The sequence below is a fragment of the Mus musculus genome, chromosome 15 (genome assembly GCF_000001635.26).
Source record: "Mus musculus strain C57BL/6J chromosome 15, GRCm38.p6 C57BL/6J".
NCBI lineage: Eukaryota > Metazoa > Chordata > Mammalia > Rodentia > Muridae > Mus > Mus musculus.
This window is the reverse complement of record NC_000081.6, coordinates 12,168,389-12,185,681: the sequence shown is the minus strand read 5'-3', so window position 1 is coordinate 12,185,681 and position 17,293 is coordinate 12,168,389. Positions and strand designations below refer to the sequence as shown.

The window sequence follows — 17,293 nt, the reverse complement described above, 5'->3', positions numbered from 1 at the left end:
AAAAATGCCAGTCTTGTATTCTTTCATATGGGGAAGGGTTCCAACCTTAGAAAAATGAACCAATATGGTGGTGAAACCTAAAAATGTTAGGATTATGAGGTCAGCCACCACGCCCTTGTCAGGAGTAACACATATACACATAGTATATATGAATGCAGTTTTACCGAAGCGCAAGTAGCAGATCAAGCAAAAGTTGTCACCATCAAGCCTACCACATAACACAAGTAAGTCATTACATGAATTTAAGTGTTTATTCTGTATCTCACTGTAGTGCTGTGACAACAAAATGACATCTGTGCACCAGAGCACACACACATCACAGTAAGGTGTGACCTCTCATTACACCACTGCCAGGGGATTAGCATTCTGTATAAGACATAAGCATGTTGGATGGCCACACCAAATAATTTTCTGTTTTTTTTTTTTCTTAGATACTCTTATTTTTTTAAATCAGTAATACTTTATCAATCTCACAGTTAATAGACCTATAAATGATCTGGGTGACAGGATGTGGGGATCATTCAACTGTGTTAAGACTGTAGAAGCCGCTAGAGTAATTGCACACATCAACAGGGAACTGTCACATAGTCAGGGCTAGTTATTGTTAGTTGCACAATGATAAAGTTCTTTTGAAAACAATAGCCCACTTAGATGTGAAAAATTCCCTTTCCACTTGTACAGAAGAAAAAGTATTCAGAAAGTTATTTTTGGCCTTGCTATGTCAAAAAGTCAACTGTACAAAGATCTACGTGTTAAACCTAAAATTATTACTTTAAATGTCTATTAAAAACAAAAATGTCATGCATTTTTTTATCAATTATGCAGAGGCTTTAAAACTGTTGCAAGACCATATAATATATATTAGCTTTTATACTGCTAATGCACAACTAACAGCAAACTTGATTAGATTAAGGAATTTGTCTTAATTACACCTTTATATATCACACTAGATAGACAAATGCCACAAGATCTGCAGAAACAGCTATTTCTGAGCACTTAGATGGCAGGGTAGCTTTTATATTGTAATCCTTCACATACAGAATAACAAAGGAAAACTCCTGCAGTTTCACGTTACAAAAAAACCGCACTGCTATAAAGTAGTAAGGGTAAAGGGTGCCATCTATAACACAAAGTAACTTACAACTGTGTCAAAGCAAACAGAACTTCTCAATAAAAGTATCAAAATACACAGAGCAACTGAAGCACAAATCCTGTATTACATACAGAAAAGATTTAATAACACAATGCACTAGTTAATAAAAGACACAAAAATACAGGGAGTAAGGGCAACCAGTCAATAAAATCAAAATAATGAAAAAGGGTGGGGGGGGGGAAAGACCAATATATTCCCCCTAGTCAAATCTCTTTCTTTCCATCCATATAATACCTGACACTGTACAATAAGTTTTTAATCATAGAAAAACTTGGTTCTTCCATGAAACTCTTTATACTCTTGATAAACTTTTAAAGTAGAGATTAATATGAATGGAAAACAGCCAATAAACCGGCACCTACTGTAACACTGAAGATTTACACAAACTTTTTAAAAGTTATCATAATCCTTTTTGTCTTTCTTCCCCTCAGCTTCAAATCCATCCACTCCATCACTATCCCTTCTTCGTTTCCTGTTGTTGTGGATGTTAAAGCGCTGATTCATTTGTGGTAATGGATCCATCCCCAGAACTTTGTGTATCTGACGGAATGCAAGGAGTCTCAATGCAAACTGCAAATAGAGTTAGAATATAGAATTAATTTAAAGCCAAAACACTCTAAAATCTGCTCTTTATATTTATTCAGTTTACTTGTGTGCACATGACTGCCACGGCCAGAGTACAAGTTGGGGGTCAGTCTCCCTTTTACCTGCAGAGCTATCTCACTGGCACAGAAGCACATCAATTCTTACTAAGTTAACTTCTCCATGTAACAATATGAAAAAAATCCACTGTGATGGAAGAGACACCCTGAATGGGTTGTTTCACCACCAATGATTAATCAGAAGGGACATATACTATGTCCTGATAGACTTTTTTATTTATATTTTTTTGGGGAGGAGGCTTTTCTGTGTGCTTATTTGCTTTCCAAATAATTAAGCTAGAAAATATCAATCTTTAAATAAATTTAGTCTATTCATAAGGGGTGGTGGTGGTGGTGGAAAGATGTCAGTGGTTAAAGCAACTCGTTACTCCTACAGAGGAGCCAGGCTCAATTCACTGCTCCAGGAAAGCCAGAGCTGTAAGGAGAAACCCTGTTTCAAATCTCCCACCCCCAAAAGGCAAAATACCCAATTCTTACTCATAACTTTTAATCGGGAGAAATGAGCACACTTCTTTGGCCTTAAAGAGTCTATACAATATTTTTAATATGTAATCCTTTAACCTAAAAGAAAAAAAAAGGCCCATCTTTTAATGTTAAGAGCCTTTCTCAGTCTTTTGATGTATGCTTAAGTCATTTAACCCACACACATATCTACTTTTAATAGAATCATCAGCTATCTCAAAACCATTCTACTGATGATTTGTCCTTTCTCACTGAAGTATCAAGTTTATTAAATATAAATTCTCTTAAATATTTAATAATCCAGTATCAGGTCCCTTGATTCCAAAGGTTTATATGTGCCACAAGTATACTGTGAGAGAGAATATGAACATATCCTTGTATTCATCTAGGACTATATAGTCCTGGCTGGTGTAGAACTTGAGAATATAGACCAGGCTGGCCTTAAAAGCACAGAGATCCATCTAAAAAGCTACATAGTGAGACCCTGGCTCAGAAAAACAAACAAGCCAACCAACCAACCAACCCCAAACAACAACCTTCTAGAGATTTCCTAACCTAATGATAAATGGTAGCTTCCACTACAGAGTTGTAGCTTCCTGTACTACTGTGTTCAGACTTTACTCAGTTATAATCCCTGTAACACCTTTCCCTAATTTTGCAGGCAGTGTCAGGGTATACCATCCAGGGTCTTTAATTATCTAGACAAGATTGTCACTGAGCCACATGCTATCTTGGTTTGGATGCATTTCTAATGTGGTTCATTAGAGAATTCTGCCATATAAGTGGATATTAATTAGTAGCAATATAATTAGAGGATTCACACAAATTATTCCTGAAATTTTAGAATGTTACAAAAAGATATCTGTGTGTGTATGTATGAGTGCCTGCCTGGCGCCAAAGGAAGCCAAAAGAGAATGTTGGATCCCCTAGAAATGGTTATGAATAGATGTGGGTTGCCATGCAGATGCTCAGAAGCAAACCTGGGTCCTCTGCAGGGATAGCAAATGCTCTTAAACATCAAGCCGTCTCTCTAGCCTTAATCTTAGAATTGACACTATCAATACTTAATGTTTATTTCTGCAGTGCTGGGACAAACCTGGGGAAGTGGGTACTTTGTGTATGTTAGGCAAGACATTACCACTGAGCTACATGTATCTGTACTCCCGTAAGGATCTTGGGGGTAGAGTGACTAGGGAAGAAGAGATTAGCTTTGTAAGTGTTTCCTTGATTAGGTAATTAATGAGGTGTTTAATGTTTTTTTCATGGTGTATAAAGACAAACACAAAATTATACAACAATCAGATTCATCCACATAAGTAAATATTTAAAATCTTATCAGTGAATTCTAGTTTAAGGTAAATCTTTTCTGTTTGATTTTAGAGACAGGATTTCATTGTTTAGCCCCGGTATGCCCTAAACCTACTTGCCTGGATCTCCTGAGCATTGGGATTAAGTGAGTGTGTTCCACCATCTCTGGCAAGGTGTATCTTTTTTGTTTTGTTTTTTTTCCAGATAGGGTTTTTCAGTGTAGCCTTGGCTATCCTGGAACTCAGAAGTCTGCCTGCCTATGCTTCCTGAGGCCTGTGCCACCACCACCCGGCAGTAAATCTTTTTCAGAGCGGAAAGTTTTATATCAACTGGTTTCAATAAGAAAACAAGTGACTACGTAGAAACATGAACAGTGTTTCTCATAACAGTGGCTGGGTTGGAGGCGGGGAGGGGGGGGAGAAGGTAAAAGGGAAGTCTGCAGGTTTATCTCTTTGTCAAAGCAGAAGCAGGGCCCCAAAGAAAGGGCCAACTTCCTTCCATTCAGCTGGGAGCCCAGAGACCACACTCAGGAAAGTTTAGGACAGCAGCTGAGGGAGGGCGGAGGCAGCCAAAGGTTAGGCCAGAGAGAAGGTGGGCCTGAGTCCAGGATCCAACCCTCCTAGGTGGCATCACCAGGGAGGCGTCATGGGCTGAGGATTCTGCAGATAGGACATCACCACAGCCGAGATAGAGAGCATGAAGCTACTCATCATCTGCTTAGTGTCCTCCGAGCTCCGCGAGTTGGCAAAGCTGATAAAGGAGCAGTAGATAGCAACCCAAGCACACCACTTCAGCTTAAGCATGAGGCCACACATGCTGAAGATCATGCCAAGAAGATTCATGTAGTCCGGAGTCGGGTCGTCTAAAGCTGGGTTGCACTCACTCGGGGGAGGCTTATACCTCAGCACTTTGGTGGGCCTTCGTGGGTCGGACATATTGTTAGTGGACATAGCAAACTGAAGACCACGCCGTCCTTCTTTCACGGCTAGAAGAGCAACTTCCGGTGTGGGAATCAGTAAATCTTTTTAATAACCTCTTTAAAGGCTTACTTCCCAAATAAGTATCACAATGACTAGTACGGTTATTATTACACATAAAGAAACAATTATAAAACTCCCAGGCCTTAGAGACAGTAATCCAACAAGAATTCAATTACCTGTGCACTGGATGTAATGTCTTCACGCTGTTGGTCAGTCATTGTTGCCAAAGTGTCAAAGGGATCCTTTTCACAAGGGTCCAGAAGTCCAGGGCTGCCTATAGTCATTGTAAAGAGAAAAAGTGTTAGTAGCATTATCAACTTTGGAAAGTAGGTCTATTATTCAATAAAGAAATAAACTTAATTTTATTTAAGAAAAACACTTACCTTTGAGAATAATCCCTGAAGAAATGCACTCAAATACTCTTCTCAGGGCATCTCCAGGGCTTTGAGGACTAGAAGCACTGCTAATTGCCTTCTCCACCAGTAACTCCATAGCCTAAAATTAAAATATGTCCAACAGCTAAAAGACCATTTCCAACACCATCAGAATAATAAGGTTTTAAAGATTATGAAGCTCTGATAAATTAAGGTATCGAGCCAGTCAGTGAGGTGGCTCAGTTGGTAAAGAGCTCTAGCTGAGGAGCTGGATGGGGCCTCCACAGCAGACAACACCATGTGGAACCTTCGAGGCAGAAAGAACTGACTTCTCTAAGTTGGTCCAATTCTTCCCCCCAACCCCCACTCTTACACACACACACACACACACACACACACACACACACACACACACACACACACACACACACGTTAAACAGTAGTTTTTACAATATTCAAATTAAATAAAAGCATCGGTTTTCATGTCTCTCATATCATCTCTTTGGAGGATGAAGTAGAATTATTTAAGCACATGAGTTGATTGAGAGTCCACTCTGGGCAAAATAGTAGTACCACCTCAATAAAACAAAACAAACAAAACAAAACAAAACAAAACACCAACCAAACAAAAAAACTTGCTGGCCTATGGGATAGCAGAGATAGGAGGATTTGTAGAGTTTGAGGTCAGTTTAGTCTATACAGTGAGCTCCAGGACAAACAGAAATACAGAGAAAATTCATCTGAAAAGAAGCTAACAAGTAAACTCAAGGCAGTAGGATCAGAAAACTTTTTTTTAAGATTTGTACCTAAAAATGAGAAATATCAGGCTAATACCTAAAGAATACTGATTCTAGGAGTTTGAGCAGGCCAACATTTCACTAATATTTTAATTCTGTGTTCTTTTTAAATTGAGGATCTCACTTTGCACCCCAAAGCTAACCTAGAACTCATTATACAACTCACGAATGCTTTGATCTTAGCAGCTTGCTTCAGAGTCTTGTGAAGTGGACTGCAGGTATGAGCCTTCACTCCAGGCTGTTCCTAACTCTGAGACGTGGTCTCACTCAGCAGCCCAAGCTCGACTAAGATCACCCTCATGCTTAGCTTGTTTGAATGCTGACACTACACAGGCCTGAGCTATCCCATCTGACCTGTTTTTAGCTTGTAAACAATGGGTATCTCAACTTTCATTTAAAGCATTATGGGAATTCTATCACCCATAAGAAAATTAACAAAAAAAATCCCCCAAAACCCAATACTTTCACTGTATTTTATATTTAAGAGGCAAAACAAACAAAACAAAAACCAACTTAAATCAATGACTAAAAGACAAAGGTAAAAAAAGCAACCAGTTAAAAAAAGGTTAAAAAACCAACCAGTCAGGCTAAAGATGGCTCAGAGGTTAAGAGCCCTGTCTGCTCTCCCAGAGGTCCTGAGTTCAATTCCCAGCAACTACGTGGTGGTTTATAACCATCTATGTGATCTGATGCTCTCTTCTGGCCAGGAGATAGAGCACTCATGTACATAAAATAAATAAAATCTAAAAATCTAAAAGCCAAAGCAAACCAACCAAACAAACAAAAAAACCAACCAACCAACTAACCCCAAATAATCTCTCTTATTTTTTTGATTTTGTTTTTATTTAGAAACGTTTGCAGTATTTATTGCTTTTACAATTCATTCTTTCTTTCAAAGTTACCATTCAGAAGCTTCAGGTAGGCTTACAAAATTATTCAATTATTACCACAGTCCAATTCCAGAATTAAAAAAAAAAAATCACTGTATAGCTACAAGTAGACATCTCTTCCTCTCTACTCGTTCTTCCAATCCACTTTCATATTCTAGACTTGCCTACTCCTGACATTAACACAAATTGAACCATTTGAAAGGTATCTTCCATTTAGTACAAAGCTTTGGATTCGGGAGGCAGAGGCAGGCAGATTTCTGAGTTCAAGGCTAGCCTGGTCTACAAAGTGAGTTCCAGGACAGCCAGCTAGGGCTACACAGAGAAACCCTGCCTCAAAAAGCCAAAAAAAAAAAAAAAAAAAAAAAAGCTTTGGATTAATTCAGTATAGCTTTTGAAAAAAAAAATGCTTTTTATTTATCTTTACTCATGTGTCTATGTATTGTGTGTCTGTCACGTGTCTGGAGGTGCCCACCAAGGCCAAAGAAGGTGTCGGAACCCTTTGGAGTTCAGAGTTATGGACAATTGTGAACTGTTAGAGGTGGGTGCTGGGAACTGAATTCCGGTCAATTAACTGTTAGGTGATCTCTCCAGTGGCCATTGTAGCTTTTATTTAAAATTTAAATAGGAATTACAGGGCCTATCAAACAACTCAGCAAGGCACGGCGTTGTTGTCAAGCCTGACAACCTGAGTTTGATCCCTGGACTAATGGCGCGGATAGAACAGCCTCCAGCAAATTGTTCCCTGGCAGACAGCCAGCCAGACACACACACACACACACACACATACACACACACACACACACACACACACACTGCTCAGAATACACAAATCAAACACAGGAATGCAATAAATAGGAGCTCAAAAACAATTCAAAGAAACCAGATAGGTTGCAATTACAATGAAATCCAAAAATGATTTAGAAGTTGAAAGGCTTATGTTTAGTTATACAATAAAAAAAAAAAAAAAAGATACTGGTATAGGCTGAGAAATGGTTCAGTGGTTAAGAGCACTGATTGCTCTTGCAGAAGACCCATGTTTGATTCCCAGTACCCACATAGTGGCTCTCAGCTATCTACCCCCAGTCCAAGGGCTCTGACACCACATTCTGAACTCAGTTAGCAGGCACACACATGATGTATACACACATATACACAAAACATTCATACACATAAAATAATAAATCTAGAACCAGAAAGATAAAAGCCAGAGGTAAGACTGTGTCAAACCAATCTTAAGGTATAGAATCAAATCTCAAGATCTCTTGCTCCTCCATAATGTAATAAAAAAATGTAACAATGCACACGCTACTTACTGTCTTTGAGCAAAACTGTAGTATGTTGCAGCCAACAGGAAAGACAGTAAAAGAACACTCCCCAAGAGATAGTGATTCCACTCAAGCAGCTCTTCCTGCACTCACTATGTGCAACTTGAGAGTGGGATTGGCAAGTGAACAAAACCTCCAATATTTCACAATAATCTCTAAGTTGGGGGAACACCTGATTGTGCTGCAGGACATTTTCCTAAAACCCAAGGCCTGTTCTGAGCATCTTCACCTTCCCAGATGCAGCAACGGAGAATTTGTAATCTTGAAGCCTTTTGGAAACCAGCCTTTGGAGTACAAGGGCTATATACACTTTACCCACATTTAATAACCTAATAATAATAACCTTTCAAGTTGTACTTCTTTCCACAAGCAGTCCATAACGCATTAACTTACAGGGAAAGAAAAAGGAGAGACATTTTTAAAAGGTTCATCAACACACGACTAACAAGAAATGTGGGACATATAAACTGTGGAATTAAGTCCTGATAAATAATGTTAGTCTGTCTTTTCCAACAACATAGATCAAAAACTACCAGTCATTACACTATGTGAAAATAAGCTGTGCACAAGTACTCTGATCCCATAAATAGAATGTGGCAGAGCCTGGGATCTAAGCGAAGGAGGGGATGGTAAGACAGCTAATGGCCATATTTTTTAAAAAAAGAAAACCAGAATAATCTATGTTCTGTAGCATGCAGGAAGATGACGCTTAACAATTAGTCATAAATCTTTTAGGGGGATGGGTACTGAGGATCAAACCCAAAATCTTGTATATTCTTAGCAAGTGCTCTAACAGGAACTACATCTCTAGCTCTTTTATTTCAAAGTAGCTGTTAAGACTCTGAATGTTCTCAGAACAAAAAAGCTGATGCCAATGACTTGACCAAATCATTACACATTTTATGAATGTACTGAAATGGCTCACACTGTACCTAATAAATATCACAAATATCAAAAATAGACGGGAACAAATTTGAATGGCATCTTGCACTTATGTTAAGAGTAATATGAAAAGTCTACCTTGTATAGACTTTGCATGGCAATTATTCATTAAAATAGTTTATTAATAATAAATGTAACTACCTGGTACAAATGTTGACGTGGTGGCTATGCACATGCAAGGGCAAAAGATATATGAGAACTCTTTTCAATCAGTATTGCTGTGAACAAAGCTCATGCTAAAGTAAAATCTAACAAAACATTAAAAAATTTGTATGAGTTTAATTTATAAGAATTATAACACAATCTAAAATTGATTCTAAGAGAACTCAATGACTACATGAAGCCAACAAAATGAAGTCAAAGTTCAGATAAATAGGAAGACCCCAAGGCTACTTACTATATGCCAAGCTAAAACCCAAAACCTTATGGAACTGTGATGGTTGGAATGAAAATGGCCCCCACAGACTCTTAACTTGAATGCTTGTCCTTAATTGGTGGAACTCAAAAGGGTTAGTAAGTGTGGTCTTGTTGGAAGAGGTGGGCTTTGAAGTTTCAAAAGCTAATGCCATTTCCAATTAGCTCTCTTTCCTCTTGCTTATGGATCAGAGTTAAGCTCTTAGTACTGTGCCAGTGTCACACCAGCCTGACACCATGCTCTCCACCATGACGGTCATGGAATCTAAAATCCTGAGTTCCCAGTAAATTCTTCTATCACTTGTCTCAGTCACAGTCTTTCTTCACAGCAACACAAAACTTATCAGAGTTAGTACAGAGAGTAGGCTTGTATTATTGTGTAAAAGACCAATCTTTCTGTTTTTGGAGCAATGTAGAAGACTTTGGAGTAGGAAAGCAGTAGACTGATATAAACAGTGCTTAACAGGTCATTCTAGTAGGAGCCTGGAAGACAATAGTGCTGAGAGTCATATGGACTACAAAGGCCTAGCTCAAGAGGTCTTTGAATGGAAACAATATTAGCAATTAGATCAGAGATTATTCTTGTGATACTTTTGGCAAAATATGTGCCTAGTTTTTGCTCTTGTTTTAAGAAACAGACTAAATTGAAGAGTTAAGGGCTAATTTCAATGGTAGAGGAGATTTCAAAATAGTCTACTGTTGACTCTGTCACATGGGCATTAGTAACCACTCTTGGGCAGTTCTACAGTGAAAAAAGAGCACCAGGAAATATGATGTTGAAGCCTGAGTTTGTGCTTAAAGACATAAGGAGAAATGGAAATAAATGAGTGGTGCCCTTAGAGTCAGACCCCATCAAGCTAATCCTGTAATTTGTGAAAAGAAATGGCTTAAGTCAGTGATTGTCATCCTTATGAATGCTGTGACTCCTTATTGTAGTTTTTCATGTTGTGGTAGGTGACTACCTGCCATAACGTTTTCATTGCTTCATAACTATAATTTTACTTTATACTGCTTCATTCTTTTAACTGTAATTTTGCTACCATTATGAATTGCAATGTAAATGTATGATGTGTAGGCTTTCTGATGTGAAACCCCTATGAAAGGGTCATTCAGACTGCCAAAGGGGTCTTAAACCCACAAGTGGAGAATCACTGCACTAGGAATTACCTGTTCTAATTGAGAAATAACAAAGGAAACTTTATGCAAATATAATTCAAGGAGGGGACCAGATTCCATCCCAAGTAGCACCACCACGTTGTTCTGGCTTCAGAATCATGAAGGACATATTAGCTCAGGGTTATGGAATTTTCTTTCTCAACTAATGAAAGCCACTGAGTCCAGGTGTCTGGCTGAAGAGCCCCCACATGAAGGCCCAGAAAGGACATTGCATAAAGTTGTGAAATTGAAGGGTAGATTGTGTTGGAGATACCAGGATATTGGAGGCACTAGAACTGCAAGATGTCTACCAAGGTGTGCTGCAGACAAGGAGTGGAACCAGGCTGACAGAGAGGTCTACGGCAGTCAGCAAAACTGGAAGCAGCATTCTAAGCCCTTTGACATCATAGACCTACAGGATGTAGAATTTGTACTGCTGGGTTTTGGTCTTGCTTTTTGGTCCAGGATTTCCTCATTATGTCTCCCATTCCAGCCCTTTGGAAAGGTACTGTATATTCTGTGCCATTGTATATTGCTAGTATATAACTTGCTTTTTAGTTTTGTTTTTGCAGGAGTTACAACTAGGAGACTGAAATGAGTCTCAAAAGAGACTTTAAATGTTTTAAAACTGTTGAGATTGAAGGACAAATCTGGGGACTTTTGAAGTCAGACTAAATTCATTTTGCATTATGGTATGGCCATGCCCTTATGGGGGCTGGGAGTGTAGTTTGAATGAGAATGCTCCATATAGGCTTTTGGTAGAATGCTTTGGACTTATTGGAGGAGGTTATATCATTGGGGGTGGGTTTCAAGGTTTTAAAAGCCCACCTGTGATGGTTTACATGTGCTCAGCCCAGGGAGAGGCATTATTAGAAGGTGTGGCCCTGTTGGAGTAGGTGTGTCGCTGTGAGTGTGGGCTATAAAAGATCCTCACTCTAGAAGTCAGTCTTCTACTAGAAGCCTTCAGATGAAGATGTAGACCTCTCAGCTCTCAGCTTTGCCTGCCCAGATGCTGCCATATTCCTGCCTTGATGATAAATGGACTAAAGCTCTGAACCTGTAAGCCAACCCCAATTAAATGTTGTCCTTATAAAAGTTGCCTTGGTCATGGTGTCTGTTCGCAGCAGTAAAACCCTGACTAAGAGACCACCCTATTCCCAGCTAGCTTTCTCTGACTGTTGGTTGCTTCTCATCAAGAAGGCTCTCAGTTACTGTTCTAGTATGATGCTTGCTTGCCTGCCAGCCACTATTCTCCCTGCCATAATGGTCTTGATTAACCTTCTGAAGGTGCACCTGAGCCCCCTATAAGTTGCCCCAGTCATGGTGTCTCTTCCAGCAATAGAAAATCAATTAATAAATGAATAGTAAACAGCAAAGAACAGAACAAAGCTGAAAACAAAGAGCAGAAAAAGTAGTCATGCAGATAAAGCTGATGTGATCAACAGGGTAATTGTCTCTATATTCATCAGGAAGAACAAAAGACTGGTCCCCTTCTCTGGGCAAAAAGTGTCTTAGAAAATACATAGCATTCATCTTTGATTCATTTATGTATTTTTGTTCCACTTGGCTTTTGGATATAGGGTCTTTCAAACAATTTCCTGCCTTAAGCTTCCCCAGTGCTGAGGTCAGAGGTGTGTGTGTGTATGTTATATGTGTGTGTGTGTGTGTGTATATATATATATATATATATATATATATATATATATATATATGAATATCTAAATTCTACTCATAATTTAAAGATAATTTAGTCGCACAAGTAACAGTCATGATTCCCTCCCTCTCTCTCAATAAAAAGCAAACACTGCAGCTCTTTATCTTACTTATTTCTTCCTCCCACTACTCTTAGAAATAATTGTTAGGGCTGGTGAGATGGCTCAATGGGTAAGAGCACCCGACTGCTCTTCCGAAGGTCCGGAGTTCAAATCCCAGCAACCACATGGTGGCTCACAACCATCTGTAACAAGATCTGACTCCCTCTTCTGGAGTGTCTAAAGACAGCTACAGTGTACTTACATATAATAAATAAATACATCTTTAAAAAAAAAAAAGAAATAATTGTTAAAACCTGAAATAGAATATTTTTGGAGTTTTGGGAGTATACTAAGTATATAATTTGTAGCTCTAATATACATATAAATTTAATGGGAAAAAACAAAACCCACCGTGAAACCGAAACCAATTGGCCTCTATAAATCTCAAGTACAAGCTTTAAAAAAAAAAGCATGTGATTTTTTTTCTTTTTTTTCTTTTTTTTTTTTTTGGTTTTTTGAGACAGGGTTTCTTTATATAGCCCTGGCTGTCCTCGAACTCAGAAATCTGCCTGCCTCTGCCTCCCGAGTGCTGGGATTAAAGGCGTGTGCCACCACGCCTGGCGTGATTTTTTTTTTCAAAGATTTATTTATTTTATGTATGAGTACACTATTGCTCTCTTCAGGCACACCAGAAGAAGGCATTGGATCCCATTACAGAGGGTTGCGAGCCACTATGTGGTTGCTGGGAACTGAACCCAGGACCTCTAGAAGAGCAGTCAGTGTTCTAACCACTGAGCCATCTCTCCAGGCCAAGCATGTAATTGTTAAACACAAGAACAAAACAAACAAACAAACAAACAAATAAATAAAAGATAACCTTAGCTATTTAACTTTCAATAACCTAACTTCAAAATTAACAGGTTCAATCATATTTCTGAACAAATCTCTGAATTTTTATCATTCTACAACAGTTTGCCTTTAAATACAGGCAGCGAGTCTTTTTATGTTTAAGACAGGCTCTCATACTTGTAAGCCCAGGTGTGACTGCACTTTAACACTGTCATTATCGTATTTCCTTGAGAAAGGGTCTCTTAATCAAACCTGGAACTAGCTTAATGGATAGCAATCCCCTGTCTTGCCAGACAGTAACAAGGCTACAGCAAGAGCAGTTTTCTTCTTTTGTGGTAAGTTCTGGGGACTTGGGCCTAAGCTAGCACAGCTGACTTGTTACACAGCCCAGGATAATTGTTTTGTTTTAAAAAAAACGAGGGTGGTTTGCTGCCCTTCTCCCCCGTGCATGTGTGCATGGAGTGCACGTGAAGGTCGAAGGACAAGTTTTAGAAGTTAGTTCTCTCCTTCTACCATAGGAATGGAACTCAGGCTTGGTAGCAAATGCTTTTGCTCACTAAGGTATTTTACCAGCACAAGCATAATTTTTAAATTAGTAAATCCTAAGAAAGTATAAGTATTTTCAAATCTCCTGGATTTGTCAAACAGAAAAATACAACATGTAAATGAAAACATAGGACAAATGAAATCAGAGAACAAAGAATACCAGAGAAGAACTTTCTAAATACTCAGTTTCACACTGTGCTGTCACCGGCTACTTACCCAGCTAGGAAAATCAGACCACGTTGGAACTCGTTGACAAAGGTCTCGGAGAATACGTATGATAATCACACACGACTGTAGGCCATTAGCTCTAGCCTTGAGGGCAACACAAAAACCAACTGAATTAATCTTAGAAATATAAAAAATATCCCTTGGTGAAAAAAAGTTAAAATACCACTGTTCAATGGAAGCTCAGATTAAAAATAAAAATAATTACGTTTAAATTGGTTTCAATGAGCTGCCATTTACAGCAATATTTTATGCCAGAGTTAGTATTTAAAAGCTAGTATTTAGGTCAAAGTAAACAGATTATACAAGAATAATATTTCTTGATCCCCTGTGAACCTTGACCTATGTTCATACAAAACAGTAAACTGAAAAAAATCTGCCTACATTAGAAATAAAATGGAAAAGTAAAGAGCTAAAGTTTGTCTAGGGACTGAAAGGTTAAGGAAATCTGTTTGGTTTCCTCTCCGTGCCTTTGCATGTCTGCAAAGTCACTAAACCAAGCAGCTGCTTCCTCACCTTTCATTCCCTACACTTAGTAACTTAGGAGAAAGAAGAGGAAAAGTCTTATAACTCTACACAAAGCTTTAAACACATATTCCATTATTTAAAGCAAAGTTAATCTGCAGCCTTATGGAATATAATATATATACAAAAACATGTGATGTTCCTAAGCAAGTCAACTTTAAATATAGCCACTAAAAATAAAAAACCCAGACTACAAACACCCCCCAAACCTGTTTATTGTCAAATTAATAGTAACCGCAAAATGCAGATCGTTACACTCAGCTTTCTATGGTAACTTATTTTCTGAGATTTAATTTAAAATAGTGTTGTTTAGGCAATTGTTTGAAATGTTTAAGCATAGTTAAACATGTTGTACTGAACTACTCTCTCATAAGGCTACAAGAAAAAAGTAAAATGATGTTCCGAACCTGGAACCACTTAGCGTGGCGTAGAGCAGCCAGAGCGTCAAGGCATTTTTGCCTGTCCAAGACGTCCGGTGGGTCTTTCACCATACCCGAGGTTACATCTAAAATGGATTGAATTGGCAAAATGCAGTGAGGAATGGGTGTTTGACCAGGTGAGCAAGACACTTCCTTAAAGCAGCATCAGTGTCACGTGAGCCATTTGAGAACTTTTCAGTTAAATTCATCCGGGGAGTGACTTTTAACAAATTTACATAATATAATATGAACAACAAAAGGAGAATTAAGATAAACTCTTCAGTGATACAATAATTTTCTGGAAATAGAAGCCTTACTCACCAAAATGAAATCTAAAGGAAAGATTATTGGACACAGCGCACCAGCACAAAGAAGACAAAGACAAAAGGGAACACAAAAATCCACCTTAAATGGGAATGTACAATAAACTACCAAGTTGGTAAAGTATTCTAGATTATTCTAGGGCTAATATAAGAAAGAACTTAAATAAATATGGAATGATCAGTACAACAATTACAAGGGGGAAAAAAAAAGAGAACAAAGGACCAAAATGAGGTTTACTTCTGGGAATTCAGTTCCTGATGTTCAATAGGAGAACTTTAGCACGTTGCAAGGGAGTACAAAATACCTTCTAAAATGAAAAGTTGTCATTAAAAGTATTCTAAACAGGAAGCAGAGAGAAACAATGAGTAAAGCAGAAAAAGGCTACAGGAACTAGCACAGTTAGATACATTAAGTACAGAAAAGAAGCCATAGGCACAACACTTTGATGGTAAATATGTAGGGTCTTTTAAGTTGGTTAAAATGTGTTACAGAAAGCTTGAGAAAATAGGAAATCACGATAAGAAATTAAGTTTACATTAATAAGTCATTCACAAAAGTGAACATCTAAAGTCCAGCTACATGTATATATAAAATATAAGTTTGATAGTCAAACTATCATATAACTAAAGAGCAAATACTTCAACAACCTAATTCACAGTTGCCATCAACTTTACAGTGTATTTTGCTCCTGTCTTTTGGTACCTGTAGCTCAGGTTGCTTTGAACTCAAAAGCTTGCTGTTCTCCCTCAGCATCTGAAAGCTGGGACTGAGAGTGTGAGGGTCATGCCTGGCTTATAGTGTACTTTTTTTGTTTGTTTGTTTTGATTTTTCTGGAACTCACTCTGTAGACCAGGCTGGCCTCGAACTCAGAAATCCGCCTGCCTCTGTCTCCCGCGTGCTGGGATTAAAGGCGTGTGCCGCCACGCCCGGCCATAGTGTACTTTTTAAATTCAAGAAAATTATAAAAAGCAATCTGTTGAGTATAAGCAGTAGCTAGAGAGCTGACACATTTAGGATACAATAATTTATGATTTCAAGTGACTCTGAGGGACAAAGAAGAGCTATAAGAAACAATGGGAGCACGTTGTGTCTGGGTAAAGCACTGGAAAGTTTGTCTTTTAAACATTTAGAAACATTAGAATTTTTACTAAAATTCATTTTTATTTATTCATCTTTGTGGGTGCCTAGAGTCCAGAAGGTTTAAGATCCCCTGGGGCAGGAGTATAGTTGGTTGTGGGCTGCCTGACCATGGGCGCTGGGAATTGAACTGAGGTCCTCTGCAAGAGAAGCAAGTACTCTTAAGAAGCCATCTCTCCAGCTCAAGAATTTAGAAATCTTAAAAGATAAGTTGTCATTCTGAGAAGATGAGATATGAAAAGACATCTAAAAATGAAATAAGGAAAAGGGACAGAGAAAGGATAGCTAACTAACCTGAAAAAAACGTCCACCCCACCACTTCCACTTTCTAAAACATGCAGAATATGGGAAAGAATCTCTGACTACTGCTCTTATTTACAGCATTGCTAAAGCCAGAATTACTCTGTATACTGTATCTCAAAATTTTATAAATTCTGCCAATGCAGGAAATTTTTATACAAAAGCCTAACTTTTTAAATTGTAATCTATGATGCAAATTCAATGATGACAGAACACCTATTCCAAGTTAAAAACAAATAGGAGCTAAAAGTAGGAAATTTTTGTTAAATTTAGAGTGTGGATTTTTGTACCCATTTCAATGTTCTAAGTAGATTAACCCCTTAGATATATTGTGCTAAAACAATACTTGTTCCCTAACAGTCAAAACAAAAATCTGTTAATTTATAAAAACAAAATACAAATTCTTTTCCTACATGTATTTTATGAATTATAAGGGGTTAATCACCAATTAGAAGACATGCTGTGTCCACACTATTTTATGATTAAAAGTTAATGGGAATATATTAATTTCAATTAACATGGTTATGTAAAATATAATTCACTCAACTATTTAAAAACTAGTGTGAACACTGCTCAATTCTAGAAGAGACAAAAGACAAACGAAATAGTCACACAAAAGACAAAAAAATGCCAGACTCTGCATCCAAAATCCCCCTTAATCAAATGGCAGATGTGACACTGAGCTTTTGAAAACCTTGGTCAAAAATCCTTCCGATGTCTTGGCAGCAACCCCTGACAGGAATCAATCCCTT

General features: G+C 38.1%; 1 protein-coding gene, 1 non-coding gene and 1 pseudogene across 11 annotated transcripts in view; all 3 read right to left on the bottom strand.

Annotated features, from left to right (window-relative positions):
* Positions 1-232: 232 nt before the first annotated feature.
* Zfr (zinc finger RNA binding protein) overlaps positions 233-17,293 on the bottom strand; it is a 67,887-nt gene continuing 50,826 nt past the window's right edge. For 7 of the 10 annotated variants that reach the window (XM_006520057.1, XM_006520059.2, NM_011767.2 and 4 more), the window contains 5 exons: positions 14,769-14,866; positions 13,828-13,923; positions 4,949-5,060; positions 4,742-4,839; positions 233-1,723 (listed from right to left, as the gene is read on the bottom strand). In XM_006520057.1, coding sequence (XP_006520120.1) covers positions 1,544-1,723; positions 4,742-4,839; positions 4,949-5,060; positions 13,828-13,923; positions 14,769-14,866 — 584 coding nt within the window. In that variant the 3' untranslated portion in view covers positions 233-1,543. The remainder of the gene's footprint in view (positions 1,724-4,741; positions 4,840-4,948; positions 5,061-13,827; positions 13,924-14,768; positions 14,867-17,293) is intronic. The other 3 variants (XR_001781521.2, XR_001781520.2, XR_001781522.2) reach the window with 1 other exon arrangement.
* Gm2573 (predicted gene 2573) lies at positions 4,115-4,635 on the bottom strand (annotated as a pseudogene).
* Mir1898 (microRNA 1898) lies at positions 14,108-14,190 on the bottom strand. The gene has a single exon (NR_035443.1). It is a non-coding gene; the product is annotated as a microRNA 1898 (primary transcript).